This window comes from Callospermophilus lateralis, chromosome 8 (genome assembly GCF_048772815.1).
Source record: "Callospermophilus lateralis isolate mCalLat2 chromosome 8, mCalLat2.hap1, whole genome shotgun sequence".
In the NCBI taxonomy this organism is placed as follows: Eukaryota; Metazoa; Chordata; class Mammalia; order Rodentia; family Sciuridae; genus Callospermophilus; species Callospermophilus lateralis.
The window spans coordinates 67536747-67564427 of NC_135312.1; the positions used below are offsets into that span (position 1 = coordinate 67536747).

Sequence of the window (27681 nt, forward strand, 5' to 3'; positions counted from 1 at the left end):
ACTCACCTATATTTCACAGATTTATTCCATACAAGTCATGTAAAGTAATACACTGTGGTTTGTTTTCCCTGCTTGGTTCGTGTTCCTAGTGATCTATCAGGCTGCCTATGCCAGTCCACTGAAGCAGACTTTGGCAAGAGCTCGTGCCAACCTTAGAGGACCATAGGAGTTAGCAGTGAGGCTGCTTCGTGCTTTGTCCTTAGAATGAAGTGTCTGTTCAAAATCTTCTTTGGATCCATGGAAGATATCCATAAGGTATCTCCTGTGTAAAGCTGGGGCCATGTTTAGCATAAAAAGAGCATCTTATAAAAATGAACACATCTTTTTATTTCTTACTTGCCCATCCCTGTCTTGTGAGAGAAGGAAGGATTAAAGCCAAGATTGAAGAGTGGTTGCCCATAAGAGAGGGTGGTGCCTTGAATGGTGTATTTAGTTGCCAACATCTAAAAATTAGTATAGTTCACATTGGAATCTGAATTTTTCTATTTTTCACTAAAAATTGGAAGCTTTGGAAACAAAGGTCTTGCATTCTTACAAAGCAGTGATTGGTTGACCTCTAAGAGCACATGCCTTTTCTTGCATAGACCTCACAGGGCCCTTCCTATCAGCTTCTTGACCCCTGTGAGTATTGCTATTCTCATCCTATGAATTGAAATATTTGGTGCTGGGGTTGTGGCTCAGTGGTAGAGTGCTCACCTAGCATGTGCGAGGCCCTGGGTTCCATCCTCAGCACCACATAAAAATAAGTAAATAAAATAAAGGTATTGTGTCCAACTACAACTAAAAAATAAATATATTTTAAAAAAATTGTCTCCATGTGACTTCTCCTCACTTTGAAGACTTAAGAAATGAGAACCTAGATATGCAAAGAATATGTCTTTTCAGGAAGATGTCTGTTAAAATGTCCATAATGTTGCCTAGTTAAAGTAAAATATGATTAATTTCCAAGCATTGAAAGGAAATTATTATTTAAAGTATGGCCTGGTTTGCTTCTTTTGACCCTGTATCCAAATATGTAGGTGTTTTCCTGTAATCCTTTAAATGTATGATTTAGGCACTTGTTCATATCTTAGTTAAAAAACAAAACACCTACAGTGTTATCCTATTTAATAACTTTACATTTAGAAGGCTTGGTGAAAAACTGTGGAATATGGTTTGCTAGCCTCCATCAAGTAGGATTAATTTTTCTATATATGTAGTGAGGAAGTGGATTGTTGTTAGTCTGTGCATCTGTAACAGGTAATTTATAAATAATAGAAATATATTTCTCATAATTCTAGAGGCTGGGAGATCCAAGATGAAGGCACAAATAGATTTCTGTGAATGGTAACGGGTTCCTTGCTTGTTACAAGATGGTGTCTCTTGTTGCCATCCTCACGTGGTAGAAGAGGCCAAATGGGTGAAAGGGAATGATTGCTGTCTTCATGTGAAGGAAGAGTTGGGACAAAGAAATGAACTTCCTTCCTCAAGTCCTTGTATTTTTAATTAATTGATTTATTTGGGGGAAGGGGTACTGGGGATTGAACCCAGGGGCACTTGGCCACTGAACCACAACCCCAGCCCTTTGTATTTAGAGACAGGGTCTCACTGAGTTGCTTATCGCCTTGCTATTGCTGAGGCTGGCTTTGAACTTGTGATCCTCCTGCCTCAGCCTCTCAATCACTGGGATTACAGGCGAGTGCCACTGCGCCTGGCATCAAGCCCTTTTATGATGCCACTAATCCCATCCATCAGGTAGAGCCCTTAGATTCGATCATCTCCCAGTGATTATAATACTTTCACCTTAGGGTTTAATTCTAACATAGGAATGGGGGGGGCACATACATTAGTAAGCTTTTTCGGCTCTTTTTAAAGTTTGATTTCTAGCAGTCATAATCTGATCCTGTTTCCTATACCAAATGCAGCAGTGTATCCTTGAATACTTGTATTTTAAATTACTTCTTAAATTTTGTAGTCAGTAATAGAAAGTTTATTTTCAATACTCATTTAGCATTTGAGCTTCTTTTTTCCCTTTGATCTTAGTAATATTGATCCTTTAGGTATATAGATAGCCCATGTTTAAGTTTCTACAGGTACAGTGGGCATTTATTGTTTAAGGACTGGGTTATAACTGGAAAATCTCCAAACTGTTCTTCCTTGTTGGATGCCATTTGTCCTCTAGAGTTATGACTCCGGAGAATTTCAATGTCCTAATATTTATTCATTATATACTTATGTTTTATTATACACTTATTATTTATAAATAATATCTGTTGAACACTACAGGCTATTTGTACATTGTTGAAGAAGGGATAGTTGGATTCTTTGGCTTACTATTTTTCTTTTCCTTTTTTCTTCTTAGGTAATTACATTGGGTTTTTAGTTACTTTACATACAAAATGGTTAAGAGCAGGGAGTTGGGATTAAAGAAGACTTGGGTTTGAATCTTATCTTTTTTTGTTAGCTGTTATAAAACACATGAATTAATATATTCAACTTTCAATTTCTTATCTGTAAATAGAAATGATAGTATCTTGTTCATAAAGTAGTTGTCAGTTTTAAGTAAGAAAATGTATGTGAAACCCTTAGATTGACATCTGGCATATAGTAAGTACTTAAGAAATAACCAATGTGTGAATATCATTATTATCATAGTTATCTTAACATAGTTTGAACGTGTAAGTGTAGTAGATTCACCTATTTAAGTCAGCTTAGAATCTGAAGTTTAGAGAATTTAATACAGTTTTGAATATTAATGCTTTAACAAAATACAAGTGAGAAGTAATGTCTCCAGGGGCTGGAGTTATGGACTCAGAAAACATGGATTCATTTTCCTGCACATTTAAATGCTACAGTACTACCTGAACTACAGGACTGTTCTGAAAATTAAATGGGATATATGTGGCTGCCTGTAGTAGACTGTAGGAGGTACCACCTTCATTGACATATGAAACAAAAGGAAATTTATACTGTAAAAAAATTTATATTATACATCTTCAAATTGTCTTTATTGACCTTCCAGCTATGCTTAGAAGTCACCAGAATCCCAAAAAGGATTCTAATGTTTTGGCTTGGTGTGATGGTGTTTCTCAGTATTTGGTGAAGTAATGAAATTCTATATCATGGATTTAATTTTAGTTGATTTTTATTTTATCTATCTATCTATTTATTTACTTATTTATTGAGACAGAATCTGGCTTATTATGCCTTGGCAGGGCGGTCCTGACAGTGGTGGGTATCACCCTGTCCTGGGTGGAGGGAAGGTCCAAGGGCTAGTTAAGGCCAATGGTGAGAGAAGTAGGGGGCACATAGCGCTGGAATGCGGTGAGGCCAGGTGGAGGGCTAGAGGCAGCTGTGGAAGTCCTAGGTAGGGTGCCCCTGCTGCCCAGGGTTGAAGGCGTCTAACTGTGCTGGGGCCATGGCCTACAGGATCGGGGACCCAGACCACACCAGTACCCTGGGAAGCAGGTGAAGGATCATATGACACAGAACATGAAACACAGGCACAGAGCTCATAAGTAAGCACATGGACTAGTGGGCACAGATTCACAGGCCAGAGGGACACCCACCCCTGGCCAAGCTGGACACAAACACATGGTAGTGCCACATAAATATCAGGGAGACATGGCACTATGGAATACATGATGGCTACCATGAATGCACCAGGCCATGGAGTTCAAGGGAAGAGGGAAAAGGGCCTTGTGGCATGACTGCACTGGAATCGTGTGAGGCATGGGTTGGGGCCTGGTCTGGAGGTGCCTAGGGCAGCCCATCCCGCCTCCCCCCCACCCCCAACTCTCTGGGCTTAGTCTGTCTTCCACACTTTGTTGAGCGCTTTACCACCTCATGGTAGATGATAAGCACGATGGCCACATGCAGGCAGACCCAGCCCAGCCCAGGCCGGGGACAGTGCCCTTGTAGAAAGCTTTCAGCTCCTCCTTCCTCAGAATCTGCAAGCCACAGTCCCAAGTGTTCCCGGTATTTGTGTGACTCCAGGCCCTGCATCCGGGTCTTAATCACACCCAGAGGCATGTTTCCGAAGACACTGGCCGCACCAGCAATAGCTCCAAAGACCCTGGTGACCATCAGTGGGTTCATGGGTTCATTGTTGTGGCTGTCCCCTCTGCACCAGTTGCGCAGGGAGGTTATCACAAAGAAGCGGATGGCTTGGTTTGAGCCCATTTTCAGCATAGTGGCAGTGAGGCCCTGGTAGGTCCCCTTCACTCCTTGTTCCTGTACAATCTCCCCCACCCTGTGGAAGAGTCCTTTGTACGTTGGGGTAGGTCTGGTCATGGATGAACTTAACCTTGATGGCCTCCATGGGGCACATGACCACCACAGTCCCCGCGTGCTGTCCTCCTTCCCTGGGTGTCCAACTTGTGATTGCTGAAGAACTCATTCCGAACCTGATGGCCGCCTTGGGGATGGAGCCGTAGAGCAGAGAGCTGAGGCCAAGGTACATGCCCAGGACCATCTGCGGCACGCAGTTCCCCAGTGCCCCAGTACCTTATCGCGGGTTAGCCCCATCTGGCTGTAGCTACGGACTCACGTACTCCCTTGGGAACACTGTTGTTGTACAGATCTCCATGTCACCTGCCAGAATTGCCTTCCTGGGGTGTGTCAGCTTGGCCTTTCTGGGTGCAGGGTGCAGCTGCCCCCAGAGCGTGGGGTGGGAGGGTGGGAGGTGGGCAGTGCATGGGGCATGGCCATGGTGGGCGGGAGGCGGGCAGCCCAGTGTGGGCTACGTGTCCCAGCCTCCCACACTGGGCAGTAGGTCCGTGGAGTCAGCAGGGGTGACCGGTGATGGCCCCAGGAGTGGGGTGGCCACTTTAGTCAATTTTTTAAACATGGTTTTTTAATAAAAAGACTTAAATATTTTGTATCACTAGTAAGATATATTAGTTGGAGAATTATATTTGGCAGGTTCCAGCTAGTAGAGGACTTTCACTTGTATTTGGGCATGATGACAAACAATAAAGTGCTAATTTTGCTTTTGGTTCTTATGCTACTGATCAGTATACTATCTTCTCTAAAAGAGATTGGGGACAACAATCTTTTTGACTCTTTAATATAAATTAGAAAAAAAATTATACTAGCATATTCAGCCTAGGTGAAAGTAAAAAGATGAGTTGACCATAAACTATTTTTAAAAAATATGTAACACTATGATATGGTGTAATTATCAAAGCAGTGTGGCAACCACTGAAGTATGTTCTGGACTATTCTCTCTAGTGGTAGAACTTCATATATGAAGTAGGAAGTTCCAGATAGAGATGGGAGAGTGTCATAGAAGAAAAATAAACTTGTCTTCACCAGTGAAGGTTTTCCTTATGCTTAAAGAACTTAAATCAGTACAAAATAAAATTTTGCTTATTATTTTCTTCCCTCTTCTTCTCCCTGACCCCCTGTTAATAAATGTTTTTACTATTGACAGGTGCTGCTGCTAATACCTTATTGAAAAACTTTTTTCTTGAGAGAGGAATATTTTCATGATATCAGCTATTTTAAATGTGTTTTTGACTATGCTATCGATTGTCCTGAAGGTTGTTAGTTTTACTAGACTCAAAGGAGACTGGGTTTAAGAGTCTATTTGAACATTTTCAGAGGTGAAGACAATATAAGGGCCATAAAGATTTTCTTTCAGGATATCAGAATAGGGTAGAATGCTATCATATCACTATGTGGTAATAAAAACATAGATGATTTTTTTTCTTTTTTACTGAGGATTGAACCCAGGGGTGTTCTGCCACTGAGCTATATACATATCCAACTCTCTTCAGCTCCCTGTAGTTTTTATTTTGAGACAGGGTCTCCCTAAGTAGCCCAATCTGGCCTTGAACTTGTGATCCCCTTGCCTCAGTCTCCTGAGTAGCTGGGATTACAGGCTTGCACCACCACACCCAGCAAATTGAGAAGATTTTTATAAAAAGGTGTTATAGTCTGTATTTTATTTGCCTTATTGGCTTATAATTTTTAATTATTGATTAGCAACATTGGATAAATTCATGGCATTTTTTCCTAAAGAGTGGGATTCATGTCCAAAGCCACAGTATGGAGATTTATTCCAGTAGTTGGTTAAATTCCAGTGTTTGGTTTCTAGTGGCTCATCACTGCCCTGCAGACTCTGTAAAGGGACAGTCAAGGAGAAAGGTGGTACTGACACAGCTAGTCTTGCTTTATTCTCCCAGCCCCAGGGCTCTTCATAGGCACAGCTGTTTTGTTTTTCTCTTTGTCCAATAAATGGCCTGGCTTGAGGGGTGCCTTGTAGGCATTCTCACCCCAGCCTGCAGCGTATATCAGCACTTGTGTGCTGGACAGCGCCACAGCACCTGCCCTGGCTCCCTTTATCCTCCTCACCCCACAAAACCCAGCCTCTAAGGATATGATGTTTCTCTCACATCAATTAATTCAGAATTTATTAGGAATGTGTTGCAGATGCAGCTGTCAAGTAGGTGATGGCTTCTTCAGAGCTGAAGGGTCTCTGGTTGTTTCATAGAGGAGGAGGTGAAAAGGGAATATAGCAGAATGAAAGAAAGGAAAGGAATGAGGCTTTCATATCCCTGAAAGATAGTGATAAAAATTATCACATCTATATTTTATTAGGAGTGTCCTCGGTGCCCAAGCACTATGTTCAAGCCATTCCCAAACAGTGCGCTAAATTGTCCGTCCATGGTAGAGCTGTGGCTGGAAGCTCACGTGTCTGACTGAGAATCTTCCTCATAAGCACTACCCTGCATAGCCAGAAAGTAGATGACCTTGATGAATATCTGAGATTTCTGAGTCCCCCAGTTTTCAAAGTCTGCACATGTTTCTACCATAACATGCAATAAAGGATAACTTAACAAATACTGTTTGTAATCAGCAAGTAGAAAGTGATGGCCTGTGGTGAGACGTGGATTCTAGAGTGTTGAATGGATGTTTTACTAAAACACAAATTCATGCAGGTTGTGAGGTTTCAGGGACATTGTTAAATGCACAGGGTAAAGGACCTGCTGGATGTATTTTTAATGTCAACAGGTATCACTCAGTCTTTTCTGCTTCTGTAAGCATTCAGATAGAGACTTCATGAGAATAAAAAGGTTAGCCTGCCCTTTATAGTTGGAACTCAGTTCCGGTAGAATTTCTTTGAGAACATGTGTTTCTAATACGTCAGAATTGGTTTGGCTTAAGCTAAAAGGAAAATTGTAGTCTGATTTGTTTAAAGGAACAAAAAATGTCCACATGCCAAAGTTTGAATGCACAGAGCATAGTTCAGTTCTTAATGGACTTTTATGCTTTTTCTCACTCTGATTTTTATTTCCCCATCAATGTGCTGGTAAAATCATATGTAGAACTAGAATACCACCAATAAAAGTTTTATTTTTTGTGTTTTTTCCCTTATGTATAAAATTATATTGTTATGAGCCACTTTAATGTTAATGAGTAACCTACATAAAATACTAGGATGACTATGTTGGAAATAAATAATAAACTTAGGAAATTTAGGATATTTTGTTTTGAAATCCATAATATTGAAGTTACATGATTTTTTTTTCTTTCATGCAATTATAAATTTCCTGTATCAGTGTGCTCTGTGTGTGTGCCTTTACATTTTTGTTTCCGAAGTGTGGTTATAATATGAGCCTGAAAATTGTTGTGCCATGGGCTGGGTATGCAGTCCAGTGGTAGAGAGCTTAGCTAGCACACTTTGGTTCCACGTGTGGACACTTGGGTTCGCTCCCCAGCCCCTCAAAAAGAAAGAAAAAAAATTGTATCTACTCTGTGAATTTCCTTTGTATCTTAACTAATGATACATTTATCACATAATGCCTTGTGATAGAATTAGTTCTGAAGGAAATTGTTAACTAAATGGGATTTTTAGTTCAGACACATTCTCAGGTGTAATTGTGTAGACACAGTACTTATTAGTTGGAGTTTAATAGGAACTCCCACTGGTGGCCTAAATATTTTGCTTATAGGCTACCAGCTGCCTTAAATCCTGTAGATTGTTCTATTGGCCTTGAAAGCAAACTAAAGAGTAAACCATTTTGGAGTCTTTACGTCCCTGGTTTTGCAGGAAGGCAGGAGGAGTTGAGGGAGCTGCCCATTTCGTAAAGCCGTATGTTTTTAAACTATACACATGGTGCTTTGCACAAGTCAAAATTGCCAAAGGGACAGATGTTGCCAATTTCAAATGTACAGGGGGAAGGCAAATATTGCTAAGCAACGGTATACTTGAGAGAGCATTTTTAGGAGCAGAGCCAGGGGAGTTGTGCCTGGGAGCAATCGCTGCTTCTTATGGCTCAGTACCAGGGAAGACATGCAAAGTTCTCTGTGTCAAGGCCGCCATCACAGTCGCCAGCACAAACGACAGTGGCCTAGTAGCATCGAGTAGGGTTAGCAAGGGCATGTGTGAAACCAGGAAAGCTTTTTTGCCATGTAGGAAGTCAAAAAGGCATGCTCACAGAGGTAAGTGTTTAGCCTCCCCACAGTAAGTACGCAACCTGAGGTTCAGGTGGGGCCACTGGGCATAATGAAATCCAGCAAGAGTGTGAGGCCTTAGGATTTGTGGGTGTGTCTGTCTGTCTCCTCTTCTCACCTTCTTCTTTGCTTGCTGTTAGTGGTTAACATCAGAGAGGCATCAGAGGATCCTCTGTGGTTTAGTGTGCTGTGTATGAGTTTATAAACAAGGTAAATAGCTTTCCAGCCATAGGTATTTGGCCCCTCCCATGTTCCCTCCTTTTGTACAAACTTGATAGGTAGCACACAGGTGCGGTGGGGTGGCTTTTTTTTGGTCAGCCTCTGGAGGCTTGTAATACCTCTTGAGATTTGATGGTTGTTGGTTTGAATTATGGATTCTCCTTGTTTCCCTTCTTCCTGCCTTCTTTCTTCCCTCCCTTATGAAATAAAATGGGAGCAACAGTAGAGAAAATCTAGTTTTGTATTTGTAGAAAATTATAACATATTTTTGGCAATGTATTTTAAAGAAATTAAGAACATAAACATTTAATAATTCCTTACCACTTGTTTTTTTTTTTCTTCATCTTTCAAATTCTGGTCTTAAATTTCTGAATGAGTTGACAAATGTTGATGACTTTTTTTTTTTAAAGGAGATATATATAATTTAAGTCTGATTTAAAAGATTGAGGAGCCTTCCACCCAAGTTTTAACATACAAGTAGTACCAGCTTTCATTTCAGTATAGGAAAATTTCAAAGTAATCTCACTTGGATGCAGGCAGGTATGCTTGAGAAACTTGTGTACTTTAAGCTTTATGTTCTTACTGATTTATTCGGCAGAATTTGTGATCACATAGTATGCATTGGTCAGGGGTGTAAATTTATGTGATGAAAAAGCTAATAAAAGATGACAGTGTTTCCATTTTTCCCTCTTAGAAGACAGATCTTGTTTATTTTATGGTTTAGCTATAGTGAAATCAGCCAAAAAGCAATGAAAAAGGAGAGAGAACCCCCAAATAATTATGGTTTAAATACTTCCTTGATTGAATGTAGTTTAAACTTTCTTTTGGCTTTTTTGAGTAGAGACTATGTCATAAAATGAATTGGAGGACCTATCGTAAGCAGATTTAAGAGGCAACAGAGAGTTTTCTAGTGACTTTAAGTTTGCCGCAAGTAATTTCTTTTAAAGACAGGGTTGTTATAGTGAAGTCCAGAAAACTGGTGTATTTCATTCTACAAAACACTTGAAAGAAATTTTTATTAAAGAAATAAGTATTTGACTTTGAGATGCCTGTATAAAGTAGAACTAAAAGAAACGAGAAAACAGGTAAGACGCAGCTATTCAGAAGCCAATCTAAATCTTTTCAGGTTCACTTACTGTATTCAGGCCAGTGCAGCTTGGTAGACAGCATGATTGTGGTATTTAAAATGATACAGCTCACTTTATGGAGGATGTTACTATATACTCGTAAGAAATTTAATTCGAAAGAATCTCAAAAATATTTTTTTAAAAGGGCATGTGTCCATCTCTGTCCCCCCAGCTGGCCATGTGATTATGATGTCAGGAAGGAAATGCAGGGGACTTCATGAGCATTTTCCCATGGACTGTGTGCCAGGTGTATGAAATACTCAGGGGGCACAGAGTTGGAGTCATGTACCACTAAGATATAATTTACGGGGCTGGGGATGTGGCTCAAGCGGTAGCACGCTTGCCTGGCATGCGTGCGGCCTGGGTTCGATCCTCAGCACCACATACAAACAAAGATGTTGTGTCTGCCAAAAACTAAAAAATAAATATTAAAAAAAAAAAAAAAAACTTAAAAAAAAAAAAAAGACATAATTTACCTCTGCTGGTGTGATTCTCCCAACTTTTAAGGGCAGTTTTCAAGGGAGTTGCTTTTGTTGTTCCTATGAGAGTGGTTGCCTGTTTTCCATATCATCTCTTTTCTGGCATCTAGGTTCTGTATTCTAGAAGAGAATAGGAGGAAAGGTAGAAAATGGGAAAGACAGTAAATGTAAGAATTTTGAAGTTTAGAAGAATGGGATTGAGTTATGTTGTGCCTTGAAATACTCAGGAGGTTGGAGTTCAGAGTCAAGTGCTCTGAGTTACTTTTTAAACTTTTTCATTGCATGTGCCCATATATGAGCCCATATGGGAAGTGAGAAACAGATGGTGAGAGAATTATATTAAAATGGAGAAAAGATTTGAGAAGAGTGACAGACTGCTTCATGTTTCAAAATGGGGACAAACCCTATTGTTTCCTAACTTTTAGAATCATGATAACTTTAAATTCAGGAGGATTACATTTATTTTATAAGCAATTTTCTCTTTGTCATATACTAAATGTCTAGTTAGAAAATTTAAAATAACTCTTACTTATATATCTACTCTGCCTTCTGGGTTTATTAAAAAGAACAAGGTGGACGTGGTGGTACATACCTATAATCTCAACTACTTGGGAGGCTGAGGCAGGAGGACCCCAAGTTCTAAACCTACCCTGGCAACTTAGCAAGATTCTTTCTCCAAATAGAAAGAGCTGGGGATATAGCTCTGGTTAGAGCCCTTCCATAATGTGCACAAGGTTCTGGGTTCAATTCCCACTACTGCCACTTAAATAAGTAACTGGATGGATAGATAGATAAATATTGGTGCTCCTTGAGCAACTATTTGTTCAAAACTTTGTTATTAAATATATTTTCACTTTTCACCAATTCATTAATGAACCAGATAAACTTTGTGGGAAGTCTGATGCAGTTTGTCTATACTCCGAGAACAAATTTACATATAAACATAATGCAGGAAAAGATCATTAATTCTTATTTGGGATTCAGTGAAATTACGAATTTTTTTTTTTGTTGTTGTTGTTTAATGGCTGAATCTGGTTTTTAATGGGTTATAGAAAAGCAAAATAAACCCTTAAGTTCAGATGTTCTTTGATAGGATTATATGAATGATCATAACCACTCATAATGTTTCGATAGTAAATGAGTTGTACATTTCTAGAATACATTTTTGTAAACACTAGCAGTTAACCTGGTTGTTTGTTACTCAACATTAAAGTTTGGTTTTTGTTTTTTAAAGAGGAACTTGTTGAAATAGTTTAGATTTAAGATAGAAGGGCCAGTCATCTCTATTTGCATTCTCTCTTCTGTGTTTGTCATAGTATCAGTAATCCCCCTGGGCAATTTGAAGCTTGGTTGGTTTCCTCAGAGTATTCATGCCTCTTGCCTACCACTACAGTAACTTTCTTTTCTTTTCTACTGGATTTTGGTTTTTGTTTTTCAAAACAATCCATGCCCGGAGACAGACAACCAACACCTAACCCAGAGGAGGCTGCTGATATTGCTGCTGGGATAAGCCCAGGATAAAATCTTTATGTCCTTTCAGACAAAGCGTGGATTAAACGGTTTATCATATTCCTATGACTTCACTTTCTTTCAACCTCCTCCAGAAACTGATGGAAAGTTTTTGGTTTTTTCCTTTCCTGGTACCTCTGAAATCTTAGCTTATGCTCAGCTATGAAAAAAATGTCCAGGCCCCCCTGTGAAACGGAATTAGACATGGCTCCTAAACAGTGTTAACCACTTAAATTTGATAGGCACATACACTTTAAAGAGGGAGCAGTAATACAGGTTTATGTATCTATAAATTCTGTCATGGTTGACTAAGTAATTTAGTAGTGTTGTTTTAGACCTAGAACCATCCGTTAACATGATTTGTGAGAGTGAGTGGGTGCGTGTGTGCGTGTGCAGGGCAGGCTGGAGGTAGAGAGCATGCAGAAGGCATATCCCACTGCAGTTTCACACTCTGCCGTAACGAGGGATTGCAGTTGGAAGGCTGCTTGTTCTTCCCACAATTGATGTTTCCACTCTAAAATTAAAAAATCCTTCCCCCAAGTACTTTGAAGACTGTTTTAATAAGTAGAATTGGTTGTGGATGGGGAAGATCGGATAGTTTAGGCCATTTGAAAGACCTTGTCAGTTTATTACCACTGGGATGGAATGTCTAGACTTGTTCTTTGTGGGGCTTTTTTCTTTTTTTTTTAAATGGTGCCTTTTTAGCCCTGCTTACTAAATCATTCATGGCTGCTATGCCTACAATGGGCTTCATGGGGCCTCATGTGATTTTTCATCAAAGGCACAGTGTTTTAGAGCCTGAGACCATTGGGGGATTTCTGATTCCTCCTATTATAAAGTGAATGTAATAGTTCACATCAATAGTTAGGAAGTTGGCGAGTAACTGAGATTAGACATATTTATTCTCAAACATTTTTTTTAAAAAACATTTTCCAGTCAAGTACTTGGTTTTTAGTGAATTTAAACCTATCCCAGGTATATACCCCAACTTCTTAACTTTTGCACTGTGAAGTTAGTTAACATATTGTCATAAAAAGTGATGAAAATATTTTTCCATATGATACATTATCACTAAATAGTATTTTAAAAATGGGTACTGTTTTATGTGACTGTACTTGAAAGCTTGCATACATTTAAAATTGCAAACTCACATATGGTCTCAGGATATGTAGTAGTTTTATTAGCAGTAAAACTGGTGAAACCAGCACTTTTATTACTCTCTCATTATTTGCATATTTGTATCTAGGGAGTGTTCAAGACAGTTCTATATGTAGAGAACGCTACTCCTGGTTTTCAGTTATTTAAACCAGATCCCAAGAACTAGAATCCTTAGGTTTTATAATGATAAATAATGTCTCTTAATAGAGCTCAAAACAGAATTACCAGAATATTTCAAGTAGCTCACTTAATACAAATTGAGCTTTTATAAATTTTTATATGCTTTAGAAAAATAAATTATCTTTATGACATTAATTAGAGCAAATTATTTCACTGTTATAATCAAAGTAACTAGAAATGAACAACAAATTATCTAATTGTTCATATTGACCCCCCTTCTCCCCTCAAGTACTGAAGATTGAATCCAGGGGTGCTTCTACTACAGAGCTATGTCCCCAGCCCTTCTTATTTTTTAATGTTGAGACGGGTCTCACTAAGTTGTAGAGGTTTCTCCTTGAATTTGAGATCCTCCTTCATCAGCCTTCCCAGTAGCTGGAGTTATAGTTGTGTGCCACTGCACCCAGCCATCATATTGATCTTGAAAGACCAATACTTCAAAAGACTTCTTCCTATAAGGTTTTGTAAGTTTCAGTAACATTTTAGGTTTTTTTTTTTTTTCCATTTTGAGCCTATTTTTACCTCAGTTGGTGAAAGATAAGGAAATATTGTAGTTTGCTTATAAAATAGCATTTTACCTATACTTTAAAAAATTGGGGCTATAGGCTCTCACTTATTAAATGAATTGGGGTGCTAGTACATCTTCCAAACTTCCAGTATTCTCTCTTAGTGTTTATCTTGGAGTATTTCTTTATCTCCTGTCTCAGGGAGAGACACACCCTTTCTTCACCCCACCCAAGTATAATGCTTGATTTTCCCAACCAGAGATCTGCTGTTACTCTTACATGTGAAACTTTGCTTTATGAGAAATTCACATCCTTAAACTACATTTGGGCAACTACTATAAGTGAAAACATCTGATTGCAATAGTGGTGGTAATTGATGAATTGTAATTAAAATATTACTTTCTTTTTAAATTGACGATTTCTGTATCTTAAAAAATACCTTTGTTCTCTGAAGTTGCAAATATGAGTACACATATACTGCTTCCCAGGAAAAAATTGAGAGTTCACTATAAGGTAACTCTGTAATTCCTTTTTGGTTGGCTTATGTTTCTGAATTTCATTTGTAATGCGATGAGATGACAAAAATCAAGTCCATTCATTTCCCAGATATTAATTGCTTATCTACATTGGTCAAGAACTATGCTAAGCCTTGGAGAATAAGGAGCTGACTAAAATCCCAGCTTCTGCCTTTAGGAAGCTAGTCTTAGTTATTCAAAAATATCTGGGGAGGGATGAAGTGAAATTAATAATTTTAAGGGAGAATTTAATAGTTCAATTTACTTTTGCATATAATAATGGATTCCACCATCATGTATAATTATAATGCACCAGAAAAGGAAAAAATAAAGTTGATTTTACAATTTAAATGACAACACAGTCTATGGTGACTTATTCCTTGTTTTCTAGTTTAATATCTCTCCTTCCATATGAATAGTCTGTAGCACAGTTGTTGTTGTTGTTCTTGTTTTAATTTGGTCTATAAGCATGCCTGTATATCGTCCAGGGATCTTAAAAACTCTTATCCTAAAATTCTGGGTGTGGAGGTAAGGCATTTACACAGTTGCCCAAAGGGCATGTTGCTTCTGAAGAAGCAGTACTGCTAGTCCTTTTATACCTGTTCCAGCCGAAGTAGGCACACCCAGCACTTAGGAGCATGTTCTTGGAACAGGCTTAGTTGTTCAGGGAATTTATTGCATATTTGCAGAATACAATTAATTTTATGTCAAAACCTTGCTCAGCCAAGATTTTTGGTCTCCCCCTCTAATCTGTCTCTTAGAAATGATGATTATAGTATCTCCATGTAAAACCATGTGTTTATTTGCATAACACTAACTTTAACATGCCTTAATTTTATTTTTTCCTCTTAACAATACTGCAAGGCTTTATGTGTTTCAGATATGTCTGGAGTATTTAAGTTTGATTAAAAAAAAAGAAAGGAGAACCAAAACGTGCTCTCCTTGTTGGTAGTCTAGTTTGGGGAGCAAGAATGATTTAGTAAGCAAGCTTGGGGCCAGGTGTTGACTGCAAATCAAGTCTACTGGGTAAGGCTGCCTGTAAATATGTAACTGGCAATTCTGGGTGGAAGGTATTAGATGGGACAAGCCCAGAGACAGAGGAGTGAGCTGGGGAGATTGAGTAGCTACAGAAGTAGCTGAGGATATGCAACTGTCCTTTGAGAAAAAGATTTTTCAAGCTAATATTTGTGTTTTTATTTATGAATAACTAATACATTTTAATGGATATGTAGTGGAAATCTTCCTCTTACTCCATTCCTCAGCCACCTTTTTTTTCTTTCTAGAAGAAATTGGTGTTATGAATTTCTTGTGCATTATTCCCAATGGTATTTTATACATAATCAGCAATTCTGCATATATTGTTCTTATCTCACTGACACTTTTTCATTTATACAAATGCTGGCATATAATGACCCTTATTTGTTTTTTTTCCTGCTTAACAATATCGGTTAGAGATTACCTCCTTAAATCAGTATGCAAAGAGTGTCTTCATTGTTTGTCATAGATGCATAGTATTTCTATGAAAGTGGTGTGTGCCATAGTTTTTTTAGTTACCTACAGATAGACATTTAGATTGTTTCTAGTGTCTTATTCTTTGCAAGTTGAAGTTACGTGTTGTACTACGTATAGAAGTCAGCAGGGTAAGTCAAAGAGAGTATGTAATTAGAACTTGGTAGCTACTGCCAAACTGGTGTCTTTGGAGTTTATACCACTTTGCCCTCCCACCAGTCCCAGTGTTCAAGTGCCTGTTTCCCCACATCTCTCTCTTAGGTACAGTATTGTCAATCTTTTGGTTGTTTGCCAGTCTGATCTGGGAAAAAGAGTTTCTTGGTGTAATTTAAATATTCTTGAGGTGAAGACAATGCAAAGCAATTTCCTTTTATCCCTGTTATGTTTATTTCCATTTATTCTTTTAAGATGATCATTTATAATTCAAACACCTGCAGCATCTACTAAGTTTTTAAAGCCCTAGATGTTAGAAACTTATTTTCAAATTCTGAGTTCTGAGGGTGAAAACATACCAGCAAATGCTTTTTGTGGCATCTGTGAGGCAGGCAGCATGTGACTGATGAGTCAGTGAGGTCAGCCTGTCCCCTGCTTTCATGGAACTTGTAACCTCGAAGCAGCAGAGATGATACAATGACAGAATACAGCATTCTGAACATCAGAACACCTGGACAGCTGAGGGGTAAGGGAGTGTTTTCCAAAGGATAGTTTTTCACCTGCAAACTGAAGGCTCAGTGGGAGGGTTGCAGGCATTTGGGGCTAAATAAGCAGCAAATAAATAAACTGAACAGAAATGCATGAGTGACACATTTGAAGAAAAATAGGCATTTATGTTAATTTTTTAAGTTAAACTTCACATAGTGAAACTATTGAGGTTTGGTTTTAAAAGCGGTGACACTGTTGAAGAATGTTTTGATGATTAATGTTGGCACTGTGTATTATTCCATAGATATAGATACTTTTGACAGTTTTTAAAGTTCCATGTTTTCACATTTGACCTTCACACCAACCCTGTGAAGTGGTTAGGTTTGGTGTTATTATCCCTTATCACAATGAGGAAATGCTCCCAAAGAGGTTGAATCTTATCCAGGATTGCAGAGTGAGTCTGCAGCAGAGCCAGATCTGGGATCTAAGCTCTTTAGGCTTCCTTCTTCTGCCTGCTGCTTGCCGTATTTCCTGGTTAGTGATAACTAAGCCTTTTTGAGAATAGTATTGTTATAAAAATGCTGCTCTGTTGAAACTTGAGAGGCTTAAAATATAATATTGCCAAGAACCTCCCTGTCTCAGTAGTAAGATGTATTTTTTCCATCCAGGTCTTTTAAGCTTATTATAAACACACTGTATCATGCTTAGAAGACATTTACCAAAATATTTTATTTTAGTATCAATGCATTTTCTTATGGTTTCACAGTATCATTCCAAGAGAAGCAAGAAATCAGACCCAAGTGAGCTTTCTGCGTTTTCTGTTCTGAAGCACTTGTGGGGGTAAAAGGTAGTCAAATGTGAATACCAAAATGCTTCTTTGTAGGAACAGATGAAAGATGTTGCTCTTTGAAATAGGGCTTTGGTCATGCATAGGAGGACTGGAATCACACTACCTCCTAAGAAACTGATATGTTAGTCTCCTGCATGAATGTTGGGCTTTTTGGAAAGTCAGTTTGATGGGATAAGGCTTTACCACTTCAGAACTTTTGTGTGACCTTAGACTTGCAATTCCAATCTCCTTGTTTTAAAAACTGAGATAATATGTATCACAAAGGTTGATCTGAGAATTAAATTGAGCCTTTTACAGCATTCCTGAGACATTTTTATTTCATTCTAAAGCTTCTGTAATAGGGATGTATCTTACAGTTGATGGGCACATTTAGTGTCATAGCTCTCCTCCCTGCTAAGCTAATAATTGACTTTATAACTGGATTGAAGAATTAATTTACGTACAGAGTTTAATGCAATATGCATTCAGTAAATAACTGCTCCACGAGACCTTCAGCCACTTAATGAGCCCCTATCTCAAAAACTTTTAGGACTGGGGATGTATCTTGGTGGTAAAGTACCCCAGGGTTCAATTGCCAGTATAAATGAATTAGTGAATGAATATAATTTTTAAAAATTGAGAAGAATTATGGTTCCTGTATTAAGGCCATACCCCATAGGGGAAGTGAGATCTCTGCTGGGCGGTTAGTCTCTATACAGGAAACCAGATATGTGAAGTGACCACAAACAGGCAGAGGGGAGATCCCACCTGGCCTACATATCTCCCACCTAGATATTGAGGGTGGGAGACAGCAGTGAAATTTGTGGTCATGATAGAGTTGGTGTCTAAACCATTGGGGGAGAACTAGACAAAAAGGACCTGCTAACTAGAGTTTCCTGATCCATACAGCTGTTTGTTGCTTTCTTTAAATAAATCATCTCTTGAATTCAGCTGTGTTGCCGAGAGACTTGGCAGGACCAATTATATTTTTTATTCTTTGGTCACAGTGTTAAAGGGAGAGCCTGGTTCTGCTTTGTAGGAGTGACAGTATTGAGATAAAGACCCTATGAGGAATGTGGATTTTAAGAATGGGATTAGCATGCCATGGTTATTCCAACAACCTCTCCTTCCCTCTTGGGACGTCCCCTTCCAGTGGTCAACTTGGAAGTACTAAGTTGTTCTTAAAAGAGACAGTTTGTTCTTATAGATCTTTCTTTGCAGTCACACCTGAAAGACCTATTCTGTAGTTTGACTGCCTCTAATTTGGATGGGGAGAAAAATGGAGATGTGAATCTCAGACACATGGAAGGTAAAATGGACTCGTACTGTACAGACTTGTCTTGTAACTGCCCTATTTTAACTATAGGCTTAAAAAGTGGCTTGATGAGCATAGAAGTATTTAAGAGTAAAGGGGTCGTAACTTAATCTCAGAGAGGGCTCAGTGTATGTGGGTGTGAAGATGGGTAGAGAAAAAAATAAAGCAAATGTTAATATTTGGGAATCTGGGCAAAGAGCTTGTCGAATTCCTTTTAGCATTTTAGCAGTTTTTCCTAAACAAAATTATTTCTAAGGAAAAAAGTTCAAAGTATATTATCTTGAACACCTTTCCATAAAAGCGTATATATCTAAACTACTAAGTCTGCATAACATAATTGTTATATGCAGGCATGTATTTTAGCTGGACTCCTGTTGTTGGGCATTTGATCATTTTCAATTATTTGCATTATAAACAGGATTGCTTAGGTTTTTTTTTTTTTTTTTTTGGTTGTTGTTGTTATTGTGGTTTGTTTGTTTTTCAGTACTGCAGATTGAATTCAGGACCTCACTTTATGCTAGGCAAACACTCTGAGCTACAGACCTTTCAAAAATTTATTTTGACTCAGGTTTTTTCTAAGTGAATCAGGCTGGCCTTGAATGGGTTATCCTCCCACCTCCCAAATAGCTGGGATCACAGGTGTGTGCCATCACATCTGGCTGGGACTTTTTTTTTTAAAAAAAATATTTTTTATTCTGATTTGTTATATGACAATGGAATATATTACAATTCATATTACATATATAGAGCATAATTCTTTATATCTCTACTTGTATACAAAGTATATTCACACCATTTGTGTCTTCATACATGTAGTTTGAATAATGATGTCCATCACATTCTACCATCATTTCAAACCCCATGCCCCCTCCCTTCCCTTCCCACCCCTTTGCCCTATCTAGAGTTCATCTATTCCTCTGGCTGGGACTTTTAAAAATATGATACTGCCTTATGTGGTTGAAACAGAACCCTTGCTCCACTTTTAAACACCTCTACTCCCATAATGAGACTCCTAGGAAAATTCATAGTAATTTAACCAACTAACTTGAACCCAAGACCTTATTTAGAATTTTTAATGAGCTAAGGGAGGCTCTTTATGAGTATGTGTAAGGTCAATGTTGCTCATCTGTAGATAAGCTCTAGGAAAATTTCTTCAGTCCTGATTCATCCTATGGAATAAGTTTTTTTTTTTTTTTTTAATGTGTCTTTGGCGATATGAAGTCTTGGTTAAAAGTTGAGTTATTAGGATGATCAGATAAAAAGTTTTCTCTGTGTCTTGAAGGTATAGCTTTCTCATTCATTCTTTTGGAAACAGAGGATAAATTTTTATCTTATTTTTGCCTCTATTCAGTATTCTCATTATTTTCATTGATTGCCACATGTTATAATTGGATTACCATTTTCATTCCAGTGATAGGTAGAATGAGGGGACTGTTTATCCAGAGTTAATATAATCATACACTCTGTTCTGTCAAGTTATCTCAATATGTATTTGTTATTTTTTCTAATAATACGTTAAAACCACGTATATTGTTGTGTTTTACCCTTGGATGAAAACAGCACCCATTTCTCTACCTTTGCTAAAACAGAGCAGTAATGTTGGGTCCAGTTGTTATATATCTTTTAATGGTTCTGAAAACCAAAAAGCAGATCTAGTTGTTCACATGCAGAATGTCTGAGTGGGTGCAGGTTTTAGGGATACCCTCAATTCTTTTTGTTAAACCCCCAAACTTTGTAGCCGTACTCAACAATAACAGAGTATGAAAATTTGAATAAAGCTATTTCCAGGAAACTTAAATGTTTTAAACACACACCTAGGCAGATCAAATTGAAGTTGAATTTTGACATGTCCATTAAATTCGACTACAGGACAGTATGAATGTTGCTTTTTGTCTTGTCATTTCCTTTCCCTATACGTTTGCTTCCTGGGAAAATTTTGTATGCACGTGTGTGTGTGTGTGTAAGGTGGTAATGCTGACTAGGGTGAGAGACATTTTTAACTTTAAAATAAATTTTGGTAGGTTAGGATATTAAAAAACAATACTAATAAAGAGGGGTTTTTTTGTTTTTGTTTTTGTTTTTGTTTTTTTGGTACTGTGGGTTGCACCCAGAGCTGTTTTACCCCTGAGCTACATCCTCAGTCCTAAAAGTTATTATTTTGAGATAGGGTCGCATTAAGTTGCTGAGGCTGGCCTCAAAGTTGCAATCCTTTTACCTCAGCCTCCTGGGTTGCTGGGATTACAGGTGTGCACCACTGTGTGTGGCAATAAAGGGGTATTCTCGATTGAACTACTAAGGAGTTCAGATGATTGCCATTTTTGTATTCATTTAACTTGAGCTGGAGTTACCTGTTTTAATCATTTTGTCTCCATTTCTGCTGTATGTGTTATACATCTAAAGGTACTTAGGTACTATTTTTTTAATATACAATTTTTCCATTGATTAAATTTTGACCTGAGGGTCACAGTTGTCTGCCAAGGTCTCTGCTCACTGTTTCCTTGTGCATTTCCCTAAGATCAAGCTAGATGAATCTCTTTGGTCTTATTCATCCAGAATGCAAAGTTCCTAGTGAAATGTGGACCTGGAGGTGAGCTAGCCTTGAGCGCTGCTGTGGACACCAGTGTCAATCATTATCACATCACTCCTAGCTGTTGTATGTTTACTCATCTTTTCCTTCTTTTCACTTTTAGCAGACGTACTCCAATGAAGTCCATTGTGTTGAAGAAATTCTAAAGGTGAGCTGATTTTTGTCATTTGAAGAGACATGTAAGCAAGCAGACATGTATTGCTTTAATGGACAGCTACCATTTCCAACCCTCTTTCAACAGGTTTTTCCCCTTAATGCCTCCAACCGCCAAATAAACCAGAAGAGTAACATAGGGAGTCTTAGGAATTCTCTAACAGATTTTATTAATTAAAATGACGTTTACAAACTGCAGGGTACTGGGGCCAGAGTTTTATGGTAGTGTTCACATTTTTCTGGTTATCCATGAAGATCAGGTCATAGCTCAGAGAGGAAACCCCTGGGTTGATGTCACCTGGGAGGCAGCAGGGATCAAACAATGTGGAATCTGTATATCTTGGGGTCTAGTGACACCTGGTATGTCTGGCCTTTTTTGTTGTGGTGGTGGTGCTAGGGATGGAACCCCAGGGCCTTGTACATGCCAGGCAAGCACGCTACCAACTGAGTTATATCCCCAGCCCCTCTCCGGCCTTTTTTGGAATGAGTCATTGAAATTTTAAAGGCCCTCCACTCCCCAAAACAAACAAAAAAAGGCAAATAAATAAACATCTTTAGTTTTACCTTAGAGGTTTTTTAATTTTAATTTTTTGCTCATTTATTGAGACTGTTCCAAACATTTGTGCTGCTTCTACAAATGAGTCTTTGAATATATTATCCACTTGTTCAGTTTTCCTTGTACAAGCATGACAAATTCTTTCTAGAATTCAACTCTAGGAAAAAAAATATATCCTTCTTGAACTGACATGCTTTCTTTTTACCTGAGAAGAGCTACATAAACTATCATGTTTCCTATTTTGACTTTAATTTCTAGAAAATCTAGAGATGAATTTTAGCACTCAAATATAGTTAAATTGTAGTAACAGTTTTGTGTATATCTTTTATGGTTTCTAAGTATCAGTAAAAATGACATAAAAACTCTTTATCATTTATTATAAAGTTTCTAATTTTTTTTCAAATTAGAAGACAGATATGACATATTTGCCTCTTTTAATCTCTAATATTCATTGTCCCCTCAATATAAATCTATCCAATCTCTTTAATTTTTCATTGTAAAGTTATTAATTGATGATTTTGACTGCAGCCAGCAAATAAACATATTGATTACTCTATTGGTTACTTTGTCACCTGTGAAATAGATCATTGGAAAACACTTCTATCACTTTTGTTTTACAATCTTTTGTCCCTTCTTATATAGTTAGTTTTCTGTGAAATTTACCTCTTAAGTAATCCACTTTGAACTGCTAAAGATTAGAAAAATTTGACAATCAACATGTAAGATTATTAAGCAAATTACCTTTGATCAGGTTTTTGTATCATCTATTCCCTCCCCTTTTTCTGAAATTCTTTCCTATAGTGAGTCATAAAAAGAATAAATGACTGAAGTATAAAAAGCAGCTGCAACAATACAGGTTTATCATCTGCATATTTAAATGTTTCTATGCTTCTCTTAGATTTTGATGTTTCGTTAATGGGAGACACATCACATCCTTTCTTTAGGAACGATGGTATGATAGCATTAAACAAGTATTTTTAATTTAATAAACCCATCTACTCTCCCTCCCCTTTTATCCAACATCATTTTAATGAGTTCTTGCCTAGCTGGAAGCACTTGAGAGTAAGTGGTTTATTCAAGTGAAGGTCTGTGTGTTCATTTGGAAATTGTAAGTGGAGAAAGCAAATAACACGATGCCAGGTCTGAGAAGGTTTGGACCAAAACTTTCACAGGCTGTGAGTTTGTTACCTCCTATGTCTGCGACCTCATTGAAGTCCTACATCTAGCTGGGTTTTAGTTTCCTCATGGTACAATGAAGACTCATGACTAGCAGATGATCTCTAGGATCCACACCAGCTCTCTCTGATGCAGAACCAGACATTATGCCCTGCCTCAAGCTTCCTATTCTTATCTTGTACCAGCAGTTTATTAAGATTGTCAGGAGTCCAATCTCAGATCTTTCTGATGGGTGCTAGAGGCAGCAAATACTTCATTAACAGCAAAGATCAAGCACAGAAGATGTTGTTTGGTTCTCTGAGGGGCAACATTTAGAGTGGAAGTATTCTAATGAAGGGGAAGTGGCCTGTCACTTCTACAAGTTGATAGGGTAGGCAGATAGCAGACAGACTCATAGTAACCAGGAGATGGTCTGTGTGCTATGGCCAGAAAGGACAGCGTACCCTCAGCAGGCATATGGAAAATGCTGTTGCTTTCTACATAGAGTAGTTTGGTCTCCACATCTGCTCAACATGCCAATGAGGCTGGCGTAATGCATGGTAGCATTATTATTTATCATTCATTCAACAAACACCTGTGAAACCTCCAGATACTCTTGTAGGCACTGGGATGCCACAGTGAAGCAAATGGAGTCCTTGATCTCCTGGAGGCATGGTGAGAAAGGAAAACATATAATACAGTGATGGGGCTGTGAGAGATATGAGAGGCCAGCAAACAGTGGCCTTGAGGGGGAGGGGAAGCCTTGGGATGGGAGAAGTTGGTGTATGAGAGGAACAACTAGAATGAGACAGTGTGAGAGTAAATAGCAAGGAGAAGAGATGCAGCTTTGAGCCTTAAAGTGCCACCTGCCTTGGCTCAGTCTTTGTGATAAGTTGTTACTAAGTAGGGAACGAAGTCTCAGTCTCGTGGTTCTTTCTGGACAGCTTCCTCTCCCTAGTAATGGCCCCAATTCTCCTCATGTCTAAGTCCCTTTGGCAAGTTAGGCATTTAGGGAAGTATATAAATTCTTTCAGACTACCAGGGAACCACTTAGGGTCTGAAAGAATTTATGTACTTTCCAACTGCCTGATTTAATAGCTGGGACAGCCTTAGGCATTGAGAGCAACAATGGATATTGTTGGGGAATAATTGGTGACTAAAAGTCATAGATAACATCAGGATTCTAAAGAAACTCTTATAAAACATAAGGGTGATGCTTTCAGATGTCTCCTCAACTAATCATTACCTGGTTTTGTATTAATAGCATTATAGTGATTCCATGCCCTAAACTATTGCCAAACGAATAAAACAGTAGGTATCTCTCCTTGGTGCAATATTGAAAATCTTTTAAAACTGGACTTTTAATTAAAGTTGTAATGCTTTCCATTGATTAACTGCCTTCTGTACGTCATGTATCCAAGCACTGTAGTTAAACTGTCCTTATTATACTTTAAAAAATAAGTAGTTCTAGTCCACCCTTTACTGGGAACTGGAGCCCAGAATTCAGGCAACTTTGCCAGGCTGACACGGCAGATTTGGGTTAGAGTTACAATTCCATTTGAGGTCCCTGGCTGCAGAGCTGTTACTCTTTCCAGTATGTTTTAGTACAGAACGCCTGTTGTGTACTGAACAAAGCAGATGGCCAGTCAGCAGATAAGAGCATGATTTCACTTTCCACAAAAATTATTCAGAGCCAGCATGAGTTATGCTGCTCATCACTGCACAAGGTCTCTCTAGTCTGTCCTGGGGCTACAAGCAACCCAGAGTGGTGGTGGGGAAAGGCAGGGAAAGGAGTACAGAAGGTGAATGTACTTGCTTAAACTCCACCTCCCATTGTGGCAAAGATCAGATGGCATATCAGTGCAAATAGAGAAGTTAACTAGCATTTGAAAAGAATGGAGTGTTATGATGCATAATAAGATACCACAGCTCCCCTGGCTCACCAGCTTGCTGGTGGAGAGTTGCCTGTTGATTGTTAAGCCAGTTTGTCCAGCAATTGCAACATATGTGGTAAGAAAGAGAGGCCTACAAATTGTGCTCTGCAGCCTTCAGCTTTCCTGTGAGGTTTTGGCCCAATCATTTTGGACCTCAGTTTTCTCATCTGTAAAATGCTGGAGTTGGAATTAATGATCTCCAATGCCATTTTAGCCCTTTCAAAAAGTGTGTGTGTGCACATGCTCACCCATGTATGTTTGTGATTAGACATGTCCTTTATCTGACATAACTGTTTTCTACCAGTTTGTTAGCAAAGCAAAATCAAGTTCACAAACATGCCTAGGAGAATTTATGTCAATATAAATATATTGGTTTGTAAGCTTTAGAAATCTTGCCTTCATCCAAGAAATTCATGAGAAAAAAAAAATTACACTTTTCTTAATGGAAAATGAAGGTGATTTTTAAAGGCCCTTTTCTCTAAAAAGTTCTTATGTGCTATAGTGTGTATCGGGAAGAGTCAAATCCACTAAAACTCTAAGTGGATCAAGTGGCCTGAATTACTTGTTTGCTTAAGTCAAACAGGAAAGTTCTTCCTTTGAACTTCAGTAATTCCAGGAAATGCAGTAAAGAAGTTGAGGGAGAAAGAAAGCAGAGTGGAGATGTTTGCCCAGCACAGTGTGCTGTTAACATCCTCACGGTTACATAAACTTTGCCAGCACCTGTTACAGTTTGTGTGCATTACAATATTCAAAGGATTGATTCCACTCATATACATACTTGTTTTTCAAAGTTGATTTTTTTCAGTTTTATAAGTTGGAGTTCTTCAGCTTTTCCACATAACCAGTTTAAATGGATTTCAAAAAAAGTAAATGACTTTTTCAAGATTGTACTTTTCATCAGGGTGTGGTGGTACACATTTTGCAATATCAGCAACTCAAGAGGCTGAGGCAGGAAGATCGCAAGTTAGAGGCCAGTCTCAGCACGTTAGTGAGGCCCTAAGCAACTTAGTAAGACTCTGTTCCAAAATAAAAAAAGTCTGGGGATGTAGCTCAGTGGTAAAACACCTCTGGGTTCCATTCCCAGTACCCACTCCCCTCTCCAAATGTACTTCTCACTTATCATAAATCCACTGTGTATTAAGTTAAAATTTAACTTATGTAGAAATGAATGTTCTATTTGTAACTTACCATTTCTTCCCTTTCCAAACTTTCCAGGAAATGACCCATTCATGGCCTCCTCCTTTGACAGCAATACATACGCCTAGTACAGCTGAGCCATCCAAGTTTCCTTTCCCTACAAAGGTAATTCCTTAAAGTACACAGGCATGGTTTCCACACCAGTGAAAAGTGCGAGGCATTGCTGCAAGGCATGTCTCTGAAATATTATTTGTTGAAGTCTTTGGAGATTAGGTTAAAATCACAGTGTATCTGGCCCTGCAGTGCTTCCTTAGGCTCTCAAACACTTTATCCTCCAACTTATGTTAGGAGGAACATCTTATATTTGCATAGGGCTTTATGGCTTATGTATACAGCTTATCTAGCACTTTGGACTTTTCAATACATTTTCTTCCTATGGAGATGGGAAATTGAGTAGACGATCTGATTCCTAGTTCAGACTTAGAGATATAAATACGTGAACACATCTTACATGTCTCATACTTCCTTAATTTTCTTAAATGTTTAATATGATCAGCTATACTCATGCTGGTTTTCAAAACAGGCAAATGAACTGCCAGCTCACATTTTTCCATTATAGTATTTGAACAGTGTATTAAACACAGCCATCTTTCCTGATTTGGGCTTCTACATGTGAATGACCTTCTGTCTGTAGCTGTAGCACCTTCAGAACTGTGTTCTGCCCAGCCTACTATGCATGTATTTACAGCTGTTCCTTTCTATGGTACTTTTTTCAAAAGAATTTATTATGTACACAAACCCAAATTTACCACAAGTTAGATATTACCTATTTATGATGATTCTTTTATAAAAAAGATGATTCATTATTACTGCTTTTAAAATAAAGCTCTAAGCTCTGTAAAAATATCTTTGCTCAATGTCAAAAGAAAAATAAACTCTAGGAAAGAGAAGCATTAGGAGCTATTTTATATAAAACAGATTAATCAGTGTTTGCAACCTATGCATAAAAAATAAGATTGATTAAGGAGAGGGATGGATAGCTGTAGGGGTTATAGTGAAATATTAATTATAGAATATACGTGGTGGGTAGTTTGGGTATCCTCTGCACTATTATTTGCATTTTTCCAAATATTTGAAAGTTGACTATTTTTTCAGTTTTGAAATCTGTATGGTTTTATTCTTAGATTTATAAGCAACCTTAGTATTTTAATAAGTAGTGTTTTGTTTTGTTTTTAGGATTCTCAGCATATCAGTTCTGCAACCCAAAACCAAAGTAAGTAAATGTGTGAAATTGTTTACTGCGTTGGAGAACAGGACATAATTTTGTTCATTTAATATAAAACCATTAGTAACATATACCCCAGCAGAAATAAGGCCTTCCTATATGGAAAGAATATGAAAGGAGAGCAAACATTAAGCTGGGCTTTAGGTGGAATTTTAGATTGTTGCAAAGAGTTAACGAAGATGTTATAGTAAAATACTAAACAAATATAATTTGGTATTATAGGACACATGATAATTGTCTTGAACATGATGCTCAAAGTATTGTAACTCAGGAATTGTATTCAAGAATAGCCTAGGATATTTTGTATGATTCTTGTGTTTTTAACATAAGAGATTTTTGTAAGAGTTAGTAGCATACGACTAACTTTTCTATCCCTTGTGTGTCTTTTGGTCATGAAATTTTTTTCTTGGTCCCTTTTTTTATGGATTGTAAATACTTGATAACTCAGTA

The 27681-nt window shown here is 38.0% G+C and overlaps 1 protein-coding gene and 1 pseudogene across 3 annotated transcripts in view; one reads left to right on the forward strand and one right to left on the reverse strand.

Moving 5' to 3' along the window:
* Aff1 (ALF transcription elongation factor 1) overlaps positions 1-27681 on the forward strand; it is a 189614-nt gene that overhangs the window by 112979 nt on the left and 48954 nt on the right. For 2 of the 3 annotated variants that reach the window (XM_076865240.1, XM_076865242.1), the window contains 3 exons: positions 21115-21159; positions 26025-26111; positions 27183-27219. In XM_076865240.1, coding sequence (XP_076721355.1) covers positions 21115-21159; positions 26025-26111; positions 27183-27219 — 169 coding nt within the window. The remainder of the gene's footprint in view (positions 1-21114; positions 21160-26024; positions 26112-27182; positions 27220-27681) is intronic. The other variant, XM_076865241.1, reaches the window with a different exon arrangement.
* On the reverse strand, positions 3785-4453 carry LOC143406384 (tricarboxylate transport protein, mitochondrial pseudogene; annotated as a pseudogene).